The 15,229-nt window shown below is 52.6% G+C and overlaps 1 protein-coding gene across 9 annotated transcripts in view; it reads left to right on the top strand.

Annotated features, from left to right (window-relative positions):
* Positions 1-15,229, top strand: part of MPRIP (myosin phosphatase Rho interacting protein) — a 78,780-nt gene that overhangs the window by 34,596 nt on the left and 28,955 nt on the right. For 4 of the 9 annotated variants that reach the window (XM_051632702.1, XM_051632701.1, XM_051632704.1 and 1 more), the window contains exons 5-9: positions 2,050-2,134; positions 6,108-6,318; positions 7,344-7,860; positions 13,717-13,858; positions 14,365-14,481. In XM_051632702.1, coding sequence (XP_051488662.1) covers positions 2,050-2,134; positions 6,108-6,318; positions 7,344-7,860; positions 13,717-13,858; positions 14,365-14,481 — 1,072 coding nt within the window. The remainder of the gene's footprint in view (positions 1-2,049; positions 2,135-6,107; positions 6,319-7,343; positions 7,861-13,716; positions 13,859-14,364; positions 14,482-15,229) is intronic. The other 5 variants (XM_051632708.1, XM_051632709.1, XM_051632710.1 and 2 more) reach the window with 3 other exon arrangements.

The raw sequence follows: 15,229 nt of genomic DNA, 5'->3' as shown, positions 1-15,229 counted from the left end.
ATTGGAGCTGATGGGTGCTGGGATGACCCCATGGTGCTTTTAGAAGAGGATCTGATCAGGCACTCACCTCACTGGCGCCGGTCCTGCCCCATGCTGGCAGCATGTCCCATAGTCCCAGAGTTGGCATGTCCAGCCCCAAGCTCCCATACACCCTCTGGTCCTCGTCCATCCCTGGGCACATGAGGCCTCCTGGGGCTGCCCATTCTGTGTTTACCCTGTTCCCATTCAGACCAGCTCCCTGTCGCAAGGCTGGCAGAGGGGGCAGATGCAGCCCACCCTGCTGATCCCAGCAGAGCATCTGACCTCTGAGGATGATTCAAACATCATCACTCGTAGGAGCACCTGCTGCTGGGACACAGTTGCTCAGCAACTCTGAACGTTAGGCCAGTAAAATAAGCAAATGGCTGTAGATTTCCCAACTCTGGGTGCTAGATGGTGACCTAGAAACATCCTTGTCCATCACTTATGTTGAAGCTGGCGCTGGTGTGGGTGCAGAGCTGTGGGAGAGCTGAGCCACTAGCACGCAGTGACAGACTGTGACGGTGCTGCTGCTCACCTGGGAGTGTTCCCCACGTGGGGCCTCTGGAGCTCGGTGCCTCCCTCCCAGAATTTGTTGACTCTTGAAACTAGAGCAGACAGTTGAAGGGAGGAGGCCCTCACTCTTTCCCACTCCTCCCGAGGCATGGTGTCTCATGCTTGCCTGAGCCCTGTTGGAGATTATTTCCAAGCATTTATTCGGTTGTGACTCTCCCCGTTTTGGTAAATACTGGTTGAAATATACAATTCTGTACCAAGAGCTTGGGATTTTGATCAGATATGTGTTTTCATGAGTTGAAACTTCCCTGCTCTGCTGAGACACATGAGCGTGGGTGATTCCCCCTCCGTGCACCCCCTCGGGCCAGCAGACCTGTCCTCCAGGGTGCAGAGACATGGGGAATCATGGCACAGGGGAGCCAGCTCCTCTCCTCCAGCCAAGGCAGGAGCAATGGCTGTGCCCCAAAACGCTGCCAACCCGGTGCCCTTCTCCCTCTCCCCACACTCAGGTTGGCAGCTCAGCCTTTTGCTGCTGGTCCTGCCTACCACACGGGAGGGAGAGGCATTGCAGAGCAAGGTGGGGCTGATTTATTGTTCATTGGCCCAGTGCTGGATTTTGAAGCAGTGCGATTGCTCCTGACTGGAGGCATTAATCATCCCAAAACAGTCCCGCTCTGGGTCCGAGCCAGGCGGGTTTCATTTGCAGTTGCAGCATGACAGGAAGACTTCCCTGGCTGGGGGAGAATTTGTTTTACGTTTGTTGCATGCTTCTGGCATTTATTGCTTAACCAAAACACACTTGATGTGGTCATCTCAAATCACTTTACAGCAGCAGCGTGCGAAGTGGGGGGAACGGGAGAGGGAAGAAGGGAGAGCTGAAGCAGGAATGTTTTCCCAGCGGTCCACAGACCCCTGTGGAGTTCACAGAGATGCAGGGGCGGGTCGTCAGGCTGCAGTGGGAGGGCACAGGAGGGTCCCCCAAACAAGCGCCTTGTGCAGGGGAGGAACTTGTCCATGCCAAGTTCATGCTGCTCTTTCTTGGACAAAAGCGCTTTGTATGCAGTGTGCGGGTGCTGGCATTGCTGAAGGAGGAAGGTCCTGCCAGAGGCTCTGTCCCTCTCAGATGTCTTTCAGGATCCTTGAATCCCTGTCTCATGTCAGCCTTGGCCATGGCCTCTCTGTTCCAGTGAGTGGGATTTGAGCCAAAGCACCCAGGGGTCATCCCTCCTCCCCTCCTATCCTGCCTCATTTTTCCCCCAGGAGCTGGTAGGGGTGATTTCTGGGTACTGTTTACCATGTTGACCCTAACCAGGCTGGAGAACTTGAGCTCCTCTGTGTGCCCAGCTCCAGCTTGGGGTTGTGCTTAGGGCCAAGTTAAAACCTGGAAGGCTGGAGTAAGGGGTTAAATGCCTCATGAGGAACAATTTTGGGGTCTGCAGCCTGCAGGAATTTGTTATATCCCAGGGTGGAATATGAGCGTCGCTAGCCCTCACCTTCTGCTTTCTCTGCTCACAGGTGGCTGGAGATGCTGATAGTCTACCCGAGGACAAATAAGCAGAATCAGAAGAAGAAGAGGAAGGTAGAGCCCCCAACTCCCCAGGTAACCCCAGGGAGACACACGCTGTCACCCGGTCCCTCACCTTCCTCTCAGGGCCACAACATTCCTCTGCTCCCAGGAAGGATCCCCCCAAACCAGCCAGAGGGCCTAAGTTGGGGTGGGCCAGGACAGCATTAATTAATTCCTGGTCATCACTTTCAAGGATCACTTGCTGCAGCTTTTCTGGCTGCTTCGGAGCCACATTTTGCCCCCCCAGTGCTGTCTTGTGGAACCACACTGTCCCAGGAGTGACTGCAAAGCCATGTGGTCCCTGTGGGGAACCAGGGAGAGGTGCTGGCCATTCATGGGCCATTTCGGCAGAAACAGGATGAAATTCCATCGGGCTCCAGTTACCCCCTTCGAGATGACCCCAGAGATAACGAGAATGAAAGGAAAATACTAAAGGCCAGGGCCAGACTGGGAGCTCTGGGGGCCGGAGCCGAGCTCTCCAGGGACCTGGCGGTGGCTTCGTGCTCACTTTGACTATAAATGGTAAAAAGCAGGGCTGGCCATGACTCACTCGTTCCTGCTGGGCTCCCACGTGGCCTGAGTGGGGGAGAATCCCACAGATGGGGAACGTGACCCCAAGGCCACCCTCATCCCTCGCCAGGGCTGAGAACAGCCATGTCCCTATGGCTGCCTGACCTTTGGGCATATGTCCCACCACCATGGGGGACCGGCTGGGAGGGCTCCCCCAACCAAGCCAGGCTGTGGCACCAGGGGACCGAAAACAGCATCGGGGCTCCCCTGAGCCCCAGTTTTCAGGATCCCTTTGATGAAGTCCCCAGGATGGTCCTGGTGCAAATGGGGCCATGGGTGGGTTTTGTACAGTGTTTGAGTCAAGTTTCCACTGCTTGGCTGGATAAAGAGGTTCTGGACAATGGGAATAAAAATCGGAGAGAAGATGGTGCTTTTTTGCGCACCAAGCTGGAAGTCTGAGCTACTGCCTGCCAAGGGCTGGGGTTGTCACAGCCCCTCGAGTGCTGGCTCCAGTGTTGCTCCAAGGAAGATGCCTCATCCTTCCGTGGCCAAGAGCTGACGCGTTACAAGTTGCCCGTCTTCAAGCCCCAGGGAGGGGCCTGCCACATTCAGGGCACCCCAGCGAGCTGATGCAGCAGGGCAGGGATGCTCATCCCATCCCTGGCACAACACTAAACCCAGGCTGGGTTCAACAGGGGGACGGGGCAGAGAGGAGAAGAGGCACAGAGCCAGAAAAACATCACCCTGGGTTACATTTCATCACCATGGCAACTTCTTGGAAACTGTACAGGATCTGAGCTCCTGAGCACCAAATAAGGGAAGCGGCTGTGGGAAGGATGCTGGCTCCCCCTGGGTGGACGGGCTCTCAGGTGCCTGGGGATGGGGTGAGCATGGAGCCTGGTGGCACTTTTTAACACCTTGTTTTTGGGGCAGACTACCCCACTTGCTACGCTCTTTCCATCCTCTCTATCCCATCGCTCCCAGCAGAAGAAGACTCAAATTCACTTTTCCAAAACCAACCTCCATGTGGGACCTGCTGCCGGATGGATGCTGCGTGGTGTTGGGCACTCACGAGCAACGAGAGGGAGATGAAACACCTTTCCTGTGTCTTCTGCATCGTGCCAATGCAGTCGGCTGATCCAGGGAAGGAGGGAGGATGCTGGGGAGAAAATCAGCACCAAATCCCTCTCTGTGAAATGGCTTATCCTGAAGTTGGCTCCTGTTCAGCTTGCTCTCCCTGTGCCGGCAGAGAAAGCTCCATTTCTTTCTGAAGACGGCGGCCCACTAATCCAGCAGCAGATCATGTCTGAGAGCCACTCAGGGAGGGATGGACACTGTTGTGATTTTAAAAAAAGCCACCTTAAATCATGGATATTTCTGCTTTTTATCACTCCTTCGTAGTATTTCCTTGGCTGTGCTACAGCAGAGCTTGGCTGCAGCCAGGTGCTCCTGGGGCATCAGAGCCATTTGTAGCTCTCCCCATCATTTTGCATCTTCCCCCTGCAAAATCACCAGGGTGGCAGTAACACAGGCAAAGGTGGGAATATCACTCCAGCTGCAGACTTCTGGACATGAGCTATAGGGTGCAGTCCTAGAGGTGTTTTCAGGACTGCTTTGCAGGTCTTGAGGGAAAAGGGCAGGTTTCTCCTGCAGCTTTTGCTGTGCTCTGGTTGAGCAGTGCAGGCAGCAGGAGAGACCAGGCTTGCTGCCTTTACCTGCCTGCTGTCCCTGGGAAATGGAGACAGGATTTGAGGCTGAAATCTGGGATTTGAGGCACTGCCCTGTGTTGCAGGACGGGTTTGCACAGGGGTGTGGCAGGCTCGGGTAAGCAGAACGTGCCCAGACATACTTCCTGCAACTGGAGGCCGGTTTTGCGGATCTTGGTGCACAGTCTTTTTTGGAGCTCTTCATACCACTGAGCAGCAAAGAGTTAATTTCTCTGCTTGCTTATAGACCATTTTTTGGCCCTCATATCTCTGTCTAATTAAATACATATCTACAAATAATTATATGGGGGTGTGTGTAAGGAATATGTAAAAATACAAATCCTGAGCTGGCAGTGAGCTTTGGGCTTTCAGATCAGTGAATGAGAGAGGGGTTTGAGGTTGGAAGGGCCCTTGGAGATCATCTGCTGCAACCCCCTGCTCAAGCAGCATCCCCTCGAGCAGGATGCCTGTGAACTCTGGATCGTTTACCTCCAACACTGCATTCCTTTAGAGTGAAATTTCCAAGGGGATTTTTTTTTAATTTTTTTTTTTTTTCTTTAAATTGAGGTCATTTGCTGCTTGTTGTGGCTGTGCACGGAGCCAGGACCTGCTCCCTGGGAGATCCCCCAGCAGCTCTGGTGCAGCCCTGTGAATGTTGATGGGAAGGTGCAGGGCCAAACCCCACCAGTGGCTCTGCTGACATGGGAGGGGGCACAAAGGGGATACTCTTCACAGCCTGTGTCCCCAGCCTGTGGCTGCTATCTTGGGCTCTTCTGAATGCCTCCTGCTTGTTGGAAAGGCAACAAGCAGCTGGGAAACCTCCCACAATCCAGAGACTTTAGAGGGCAGTTAATTGTCATTGATTTATTGGTGGCTTTAAGGAAAATAATCTGCTAATGTAGAAGCTTAATAGGACAACAGCAAAACATCTGCTAGTGAACAAAGCCAAACCCTAAATGAGTTTTGAAAGCTGCTGCCTCTTCTGGAGCGTGCACTGAACCTGGGCTGCCTGGGCTGCGGCCACCAAAATGGCATCATCATCTGATGGACTCCAGAGCCCCTCATCAGCTGTAGAAGCATTTAAGATGATGGGTACCACTCAATGCAATGTTGTATTTCCTTTTCAAAAGAAGTGGCCTGTTAGGTAACCAAAGCTCCTGGGAGGAGCACAACACCGGATGGGTTTTACTCTTTTTATCAGTGGCCCATTGCAAACCAACTGTGACAAACAAACAACGCAGCTGCTCATGGCAGGGAATTAGTTTTCCCCTCCATTCCCTGTCCTTTAGCTCGATTTCTTTATTTTTTTAATGTTAGTTGTAACACTGAGAAAATTCAGTCCTGGCAAATGGGACCTGGGAGAGAAGCTGGGTGGTGATTTGTATTTGTGAAAGGCAGTGGCTGCCCCTGAGCCAGCCCAGAGAGGGACCAGGGGTGTGCAGAGGGAAGGACTGGGACATGCAGAGGGAAAAAGGGGGATGCTGTGTTTATTTGCATCAATTGCAGAGGATGTGCTGTCTCCCCAGGCAGTGTTTTGGCAGAGGTGAGGGAAGCACTTCCAGGTTCCCTGTGAGTCAGGACCTGACAGACCCGTTCCTCTGCAGGGTCAGCAGCGTCGCACATGAATTTGGGTGCACAGCCCCATGTGTGTACCAGGTGGATTTTGAGAAGAGCTGCTGTGCTGGAGCATAAGCAGAGCCACGTGGGGCCCTGTGCCCAAGGAAGCCATACTGCCCTGGGGAAGGGTTTCCAAACCCCTCTAAACCTGCTCTCTCCCCTGTTCTCTTTAGGAGCCTGGTCCTGCTAAGATGGCTGTGACTAGCAGCAATATCCCTAGTGCGGAGAAGGTCCCTGCCACCAAGTCCACGCTTTGGCAGGAAGAAATGAGGGGCAAAGACCAAGTGGATGGGGGCAGCAGCATCAGCCCAGCACCGAGCCCAGTGCAAGGCCAGGCCGGAGCTGCCAGCTCCCTGAAGGATCCTGTGTTGGACAGCAAGGAAGGTGAGGGATGGGGGTGCCAGCACTGACGTGACGCCGCAGTGACCTGGTTTGGGCAGCTGAGCCACGAAAAGAACACTGTACAGGGAAAAGTTTTCCATAGGTTTGGTTCCTGGAGCATCCCAGTGTGGAGGGGGAGGGAGCTTCTGTCCCTGTTGTGTTGTCTGGGGGCCCGAGTGAGTCCTTATGGGCTGGACTTCAGGAAGGCAAAAATTTGCATCACATGCTGGAAAATCACACAGCATGGATCCCAGTCCTGCCCCAGGTGGGGCGACAGGGCTGCCTGTCTTTGCAGGCAGCGTTGCACTTGTGCTGGGGGAAAAATGAGGGGGGAAATTACTTTTTTAGCCCCTCCATATCCCTGCCTGGGGCACCCAGAGGGTATGGGGCCATGCTGCACCCAGCCTGGCTGCTGGGGCTGCCAAGCCCTGAGCACTGCTTCCTTCTCCAGCCCCTGTGTCAGGACCCTGTTTACATTAGGTCTCCCCGATGAGTCCCTGGAAGGCGCCAGAGCTGTGACGTTGTTCTCCCTGGAACAATAGGGGCTGGGAACTTTTCCTGCCAGGCACATGGACAGGTCCCACATGCTGTGGCTGTTACCTTTATCTGCCCACTTGGATGGGGAACGCTTTCTGCCTGCTCCTGCTGCCAGGAGTGAGGGTGTCCAGTGCCTTGTGGCTGCAGAGCTGTGGTTGATGCCAGGTGGGGAAGGACAGGGATGGGATTGGATGCAGTGGTGACTGCAGCCAGCTATTTCTTGGTTTGATGGTTTAGGTCTTTCGATGGTGCAAGGCTGGCCCAAGGGTTCAAACTGCGTCCCCAGCTCCATGTAGAGTGTCCCATCATCTCCACATGCATGATGGGTGCTCAGGGTGGAAAAGGCTGCAAGAGGTGGCACAGGACCAGGCTGGAGCCCAGACGCTCTCTGCTTTCATTTCCTGCTCTCTTCCTGGGTGGAATCAGGGTGTTTTTTGTTAAAAGCACGGCTTGGACTTGAAATGAAATGCAGTGACTTTTCTGTCCCTTAGACGAGAGCTCCATGAACGGAGACCGGATAGACTGTGGGCGGAAGACGCGAGTCGAGAGCGGGTACTTTTCCTTGGAGAAGACCAAGCAAGACTCGAAGCTGGAAGAGCAGCAGCTGCCACCCCCACCGAGCCCACCCAGCCCCAGCACCCCGAACAACAGGTACAGTTATCCCAAATCGCCCTCGCAGGAGCATGCCCAGCCCTTTCCTTCCCCAGGTACCCGATCAGGCGACCGAATGATTCACAGCTTCTCTCTGAACTCCTTGGACTCGAAGAGCAGTTGCCCCATGCACAAGGACTCCAGCAGCAGAGATGTAGGAAGGGGAGCTGAAAAATCGGGGCGTCCCCTTTCTTTTAAAGCCAGCCGGCAGTACACCACCCTGGCCGACGTTCCCAAGGCCATTAGGATCAGTAATCGTGAGGCCTTCCAGGTGGAGAGGAAGCGGCTAGAGCGGAGAACCCGGGCCCGTAGCCCTGGGAGAGAAGAAGTGGCCCGGCTCTTTGGCAATGAGAGAAGGTAAGGGATGAGTGGCTCATCTCCTCCTTGCATGCTTGGCAGTGGCAACAGGTCCCTGCCGCAGCCCCGGGCAGAGCAGGCTGTTTTTGCTGGGTGAAACCCCTTTATATTACAGTGCCCCTGGGTTTAAGGATGCCCAACCACACCCAGCAGGCAGTGAGATGTCCTTAGTGCCAGCGGGCAGGTGTCACCCCACCTGGCTGCTTTGGGGCCAGCCAGCTGAGGTGGGTGATGTTTGCTGGCCATATTTCCGAGCAAGCCCACCCTCCCCATCCCTGCCCCATCCCCTCCCCTGGTGGCACACGCTGGCAGCTGGCACCATTAATTAGGTTAGCTCTCTGAACGGCATTACGCAACTGCCTAATGAGCTGAGAGAGGTTTCAAAATGTCAGGGCATTAATCTGGGAGAGGAGAGGCGGGTGCAGCGCCCAGGCAGGGCGCAGCGGGCTGTGAAAACGTCTCCGTGTGGAGGAGGACGGGGAGGGCGTCCGCCCCCTCTCCAGGCGAGGAGAAGGACGGGCTTGACTCGCCCTGGGAGAGACACATTTGTGCTGTGAGGGCAGCAGAGCAAACCAGGAGACAGGCCCCGGGCGAGAGGGCCGCCTGCCAGTCTGATTTTCTTGCCCTGGTTTTCCTCCGGGCATGTTCTCTCTCGCAAGGTTTCAGCAGATGCTTCTCCTCGGATTCCTCCCAGCCCCTAAAGGACTGTTTTCCAGCCTGGCTTCCTCACACTGGAAGCTGGGAGTGGGTCTGGGGAGGGTGGTGCAGCTTTGTACCGGTGCCACTGGTTGGCAGGAGGACATCAAACCCAGCCCAGCCTTGGCACAACGAGTGCCAGACTGGGGATAAAGGAGAAGAGCATGGGCTTGACTTTCTCTGCCTCGGGAATTGGGTGGGAGCAGAAGGATGCCATGCAGGTCCCCTGGCTCAGGACAAGGCTGGGAAGAGGCTGGTGGCTGCTGGTTTGCAGGCTGAGCAGGTGCATGTTGACCCATGCATGGGTGTGATTGGGTCCCCCCTGGGTTTTCTTGCACAGGGCACCCTGGCCAGCACCCAGCCCGTGTGAGAGGACAGCATGTTCCTCTGGTGCCAACTGTCCCTTACTCCAGCCTTGGGGTTATCATGCAGCACTGGGATCCCACACTGAGCTGGGATATACCAGGCGAGGACAGGCAGGATCAAATTTACAGGCAGCTAACAGGGCCTGGGAGAGGATGCTGCTGCCAGAGACTGTCCTTTAATGTCAGCCCTGCTCCTTGCCTGCTGATGGGTGCCTTTTTCCAGGGGAAGTCTTTTTCCCAGCCCAGCTGGGCTCCTGGGGCTGTTAACAGGTTTTTAGTGCTTTATCAGTATTGGCAGAAATTCCCCTATGTCAGCTCAGGACCTTTATCAGAGCTGGATGGGTGCAGGGAAGGGAGTGGGTGCTGCACCAGGCACAGAGGGGCTGCTGCCCGTGGCACTGAGCCTGGTGCAGTGTTTGGGAGGAGAGTGATGGCTGGGAGCAGGGCGAGGGGTCCTCACCTGCCAGGGGGTCTGGCTGAGGTTCACAGCCCATGGTGCTGGAGCAGTGTGCTGTGATCAGGGGCAGCTGGGTGGGCAGCATTCAGGGACGAGCATGTTTGCTTTCTCTTCTGGTAACCTGGCTGTGGGCCCCTGGGGGTGGTGAGGGTGGAGAGGCTGATCTTGGGTGGACTCGGCAGGGCACTAGAGGCAGTCCAGCAGGGCACCAGAGAATTAACATTCACCAGCACCCTGCTCAGCTCAGCTTGGCTGCTTTTTAAATTTGAGTTTACCTAGTCCACATTTCCCTCTCATTTTACTCCTCCAAGCTAGGGCTGTGCTGTTTGAAGTTGAGCAAATACCAGAACTCATTTCTATGCTGTGTGGTCAGTGTTTTCCCCTGGGTTTAACACCATTTCTAATAATCCTTCTCAGTAACCCACTAACGTGTCTGGGAACACTTGCCTGAAACTGCCTGTCTGCATCCCCCCACAGGTGCTGGCTGAGCATGGTTCAGATCAGCCTTTCATCCCTCAGTGCAGCCAGACAAACTTGCTCAGATTTTGTTGGTATTTTCAGCTCTTCCTCCCATTTGCCATTTGCCCACCATAAATCAGTGTGAGTGTCAGAGCTAGGGATGGAGAAGAATTATTTTAAGTACCCAGTGCTGCATCCTGAGTGACATCCCTGTAGTCTTAGCTCCAGATAAAGCTGTTTTTTGGGCTTCTTGTCCTGTGTCCTTATGGTAAGAGATATTACACGAGTCCAGGACTGTGCAGGAAGTTTTCTATGTTGACTATTCGTACCTGATGCTGCCTCCACGCCCCGGGCAAGCGTCTGAGCTCACAGCTGCTCAGAACCATGAATCAGAAGCCAGGAGATAATCTCCATGATTTTGGCATGCATGGCGGAGCGGAGGAGTGCGGGTTCCCTCTGCTGGCACGTGGCAGGATGGGGGGCTGTGTCCAGAGAGGTTGAGCTGTGCCTCCAGTCTCCCATCTCAGACCCATCCCTAGGGCAAAAGAGCAGGAGCAGCTCTTTGGAAACCCCACAGATAAATCTTGAAGCCTATTTTGCACACAGAATCACAGTGGGAGACGGCTGTAGGGACAACCTTGGGTGCTAGGCCCCATATCCCAGCAGAGTAACAGAGATAAATCCTGGCACATCTCAGGAAGGTGTTACCGGCATTGGGAAGGAGACCACCATTGGGTGGGGAGTCCCTGGGATGCAGAGGTCTGAGCCCCTTCCTCTGGCTGCAGGCTTGTCTGCCTCTGGCTGCTCCCTGGGGAGCATTGGGATTTCTGGTTGGCAAACTTGGCTTTTCTTGCACACTTCCAGGGATGCAGCCTCTGTAACCACAGCTTTCCTGGTTGACCCCTCGTTCTGCTCCCTCTGGCAAGAGTCCTGGGTGGCATCTGCCAGATTTGCTGTAGGCATGTGGTCAGGGGCCTGAGGAGTATTTCTAGCCTTGATAAGCAGCAGAGCTGCCTGAAATGGCTTAAAAGAGTTTTGTTTTTTCAAATTCTTTCTCTGGAGCTTCTTGAGGTGTAAGGCTCTGCTCTGAATGCTGCTTCTACCTGTAGAGAGAAGTGCCTGCTCTCCTAAGTAAAGGGGTTTTTCTTCTGATAAAACTACCCTCTTCATTTTTGTGACCTTTCTGGGAAATTCTTCCTTTTCCTGACACTCACTGTCTTTCCTGCTGCTAAATAATGAATGAATCCAATAAAACCAAGCCCTTTCTTCCAATCAAAGAAAATCACTTTAACGATAGCTTGTGCTGGTCTTTATAGCTTTCCTGCCCACCACCCACACCCTCCACCTAACAGCTGAGATCTGCAGCTCAGATTTAGTAGCCTGGAAAAGATTAACAGCCTGCATGGCCAAGGAACTCCTTGGGATGAGCTTCATAGTTGAGAAAGCACTAAATGGCACTGCAGCTTTTAAAATGCTCCTTCATACCTGTCCACAACCTGATTTTGCCAAGGCAGAGTTGCTGTTTGGAGGGAGCAGCTCTCTCCTCAGCATGGTGGGAAGGAGAGGAGGGCCCTTTCCCTCCCTGTCCCCCCCAGGTTCTTTAGCAGTAACCTTTCTGAAATGTTGAGCTAATGGGAAAAAAATGATTCTTTCCTGTAATCCAGATGATATTAACCCTTGGGGCTGTGATTGGGTCGCAGTGATTGATTTTTCTCCTCCCTTTTTCAATGAAAAAATTACTGGAATGATTTTTATTTTTGTTTTGTATGTAGATGCAGATATATATAATTTCCTCTTCTGTTCATTCATTTTCCAGCCTTGTTTTCTTCCAGGTCTTGTTGCTCTCCACCTTCTCCTGCTGTGTTGCTGTGTGACGTGTCCGCCTTTACTTCGCCTGCTTCGCTACCATCTCATCTCAATCTCAAGCCGTAGAACAACCTGGTGGTGCAGCCCCTTTCATGAGAAATCAACCTGCTTTTGATTTTGTTTTACGTTTGTTTTTGGTTTTTTTTTGGTTGGGTTGGTTTGTTTTTTCTCCTGATTTTGTTTTTCTTCAAGCCTTCACCTAACAGGGCACAGACAATGTTAATTCATGGACCTCTTACTCCCTCCTAAACTGAGACTCAGAGAAGGCTGGGCCAGTGTAAAAAAGGTTGAAAAATTGTAAGTCCGAACCAGTTCCCCATCTGTTGGTGAACAGAGGATGTAGATTTATCCTCCATGGGTTGGCTTATGTGAACGGACATCTCGTGAGCAGAACATTCCGGGGGGATTGGGAGCTATGAGTGAGCCTGGCATCTACCTGCTCCCAGTCTGCAAACTGGGAGGTGGCAGAGGATGAACAGATGTCCCATAAAAACATGAGAATCATTTGAATTTCTAAAGCAAAGTCTTCTCCACAGATTTTGTCCCTTCCTCTTTGTTTATGGGCTTCAGAGCCTGGTCCTGGCAGCCTGGCTCTGAGCAGCAGTGGGAGGCCCTCAGCCCATCAGGGGAGGTGATGTGCTCAGACTGTTCGTCTCGTTTATGGAATTTGGTGCAAATGTTGGTTGAAAACTGAACATCTCATGTTTTTTGAGTTCTTAACCTGCTGTTCCTTTCTGTGGGAAGTGTTAAAAGTGTTTTCTTTGGATAACCTGTTTCCCCTCATGTGGTTGCCATTATAATTTTTGTGCACATTAGAGGTTCACACAGAACAACCAGCTCTGAGTTCAGGTGCAGCACGTGTGTGTCCAGATTTTGGGTCAGGAACCCACCTGGCTTGAGCTTTTTGGGGATGTTTGAAATTAAGCATTAAACCTCACAGCTTGGAGCTCAGCTGGCATGTGTTTGATGGTGGGTTATTGCTTCACATTCCCAGGTTGTGATTAAAGACCTGAAGTTGATACTTGCCTGAACCCCCGGGCACTCAAACTCAGACACCAGTAGGTCCTTTGAAAATTCCAGTATTTCCTCTCCAGTGGGTCATGGAGCAGCTTTTCATGCTGAAATGGTGCTTTTAATTCACCTGCAAAGGCCTGTTGTTTGCTTGCTCTTAGGAGCATCCCAATTGGGTTTGATCTGAGATTAGCTCTTGCTCTATCCACATGCCTTCACAGTTCTCCTCTGTCGTCAATGTCATGTGTGCCACGGTGAGATGGGCCACCCAGGTGGTGTCTGAAAGACCAAGTTATGCTCCCTCCTGTCCATACTGGATTTGCAGACCTGTTTGAGAGGAGGGCAGAGCCCTGGGGTTTTGCAGAGGATGTCCTGCTGTACCTGCACAGGGTGCTCCTCATCTCCTCTTCAGCTGGCACAGCCTCTATGAGCCAGACCTGTTGTCTGGAGGCACCTGCAGGTGCTCCTCACCCAGTGCAACCCTGTGGATGTTTCCCACATGAGGCTGAGTATTTACAGGGTATTTGTTGCAGTGAACACACAGGGTGACCCGTAGGTACCTGTTACTCTGCACCCAGCCTGGTCTGATGTGTCTCTGCTCTGTGGCCAGAGGACCATCAATAGCTGCAGTGCTAGAAAGTAAAGACAAAGCTTAAGCTAAAGCTACTCAATAATCCCCACATCTCAGTGGGCTGTAAAATTTACAAGTAAAACATTATTGCTGGTTTTGCAAGGGTTTTCTAGATATTTAAGTTATTTGTGGAGTTGAGCAGTGTGAGGTTTTCCCCCACTTTGGCTGCAGGTGCCTGCCAGATCGGGGCGTTTTGCCCCAGGTTTGTGCACAGCAGAGCTCATGGAGAACCAGGAACCAAAAGCCAGGTGTGCATCAACACTGGGTCGAGCAATTCTGCAGCCTGACATTTGTGGGTTTGTACAGCTCAGCGCAGTTGCTGCTCTTGTGTTTAAACTGGCTCTGGTTTCCCCTTTCTCCCTGTTTTCCAGGCGATCCCAGGTCATAGAAAAATTTGAGGCATTAGATATTGAGAATGCAGAGCACATGGAGACGAACGTGTTGGCCAGTGCTGCCCTTTCCAGTGAGACCCGGCAGGGCAGGAGTGAGAAGAGGGTTTTCCCACGGAAACGGGTAAGCTCCTCAGCTGAGGTCTCATGGTGGGGTTGGGAGGGTGGCATCTGGGATCCCACAGCCCAGGATAGAGGGTTTAGCTGTCAGGTTTGTCCCTGAGTCACAGGGAGGCCCACGCAGGAGCCAAACAGCTTCTGTGTGCTCAGTCTGTGCAGGTGTGCTGCTTGTTGCTCTGCTCCTTTGGCCCAGCTGCAGATCAGAGTGGAAAATCAAGCTGTCTTTTCTCCTTCCTCCAAAGTAGAGAGAAACCTGAGATCTGGCACGGCAGGACACACCAGGATGGGGTGAAGTAACAAAAGAAACAGGCGGTCTTGAGAGTCCCAGATATGCTTAGATATATTGGGAACAAATTAATGCCTGAGAGGACAAAAAAAATGTATTACCAATGAAACTTGTTCTGAGCCTGAGATGCCCCTTAAATACGTGGATTTTTATGTCATGAGCCAAGAGAGTGGGACTCAGTGTCCTAGTTCCTGCACTGATCTGGGCTAATGCTGTTTACACAGGACTTCACTTGCGAGGGTGCAGCTGTGGGTTCCATCCTGGATGTGTCTGCGTCTCCCCTGTCCCCACATCGCCGGGCAAAGTCACTGGACAGAAGGTCCACAGAGTCCTCCATGACGGTGAGCCACTGGGGCTGTGCCCTCTGCCTGGGGGCAGGGTGTGAGAGGCTCCTCCTGGGCAGGACTGGTGAAAACTTTTCCTGTAGCCAGCACGTAGGACATAGGATACAACTGGATTTGGAGCAGGTTTTAGTGACTTGGCTTCACTCTTCACACTTGCTGTGTTAAGGAGAGCTACCACATGGCCTAGTTTTTGATGCTGCTTCCTTGATGTTGATGCAGTTGCAAGTGGGTGTGAGGGGGACGAAAGCTGAGCCTGCCCTCTTCAGCTTTCCTCCCTTTGCAGGTTTCAAATGCTCACCAGACGTGGAGGCAAACAATACAGAACAAACACAAAACACTCTCCTTTCACTTACCACCCTCTGTAGGAACAAAATAAATACACTTGCTAATCTGTCAAAAAGATTACACAGCCATTGTAAATATGAGCTGCATTTTTCGTGGATGGACAGCTTCTATTGAAGGACTTCTCAGAAAAAGGCAGTAGCTTAGCATTTCAGTAGTAGCTTTTCATGTAGACTTGTGCAGCCACAAAAGTGATTTTAAAATTCTTGGTGGTAATGAAAAGGTGCGAGAAGTGCACTTCAAGTGGTGGTGCACATCATCTAGTGAAGGCAAGAAAATCATGCAGCAAGCATGAAGAAAACTTTTTCCTTGCATTACATATGCCTTGATTGTGCCACTCTTTCTATAAAAATAGCAACATAAGAAAAACCTGCACTCCTGCTGGCTTCTGACTGTGATTGCA

The sequence above is a fragment of the Apus apus genome, chromosome 14 (genome assembly GCF_020740795.1).
Source record: "Apus apus isolate bApuApu2 chromosome 14, bApuApu2.pri.cur, whole genome shotgun sequence".
In the NCBI taxonomy this organism is placed as follows: Eukaryota; Metazoa; Chordata; class Aves; order Apodiformes; family Apodidae; genus Apus; species Apus apus.
The sequence above is the reverse complement of the archived record's forward strand: the minus strand, read 5'-3'. Positions and strand labels throughout refer to the sequence as shown.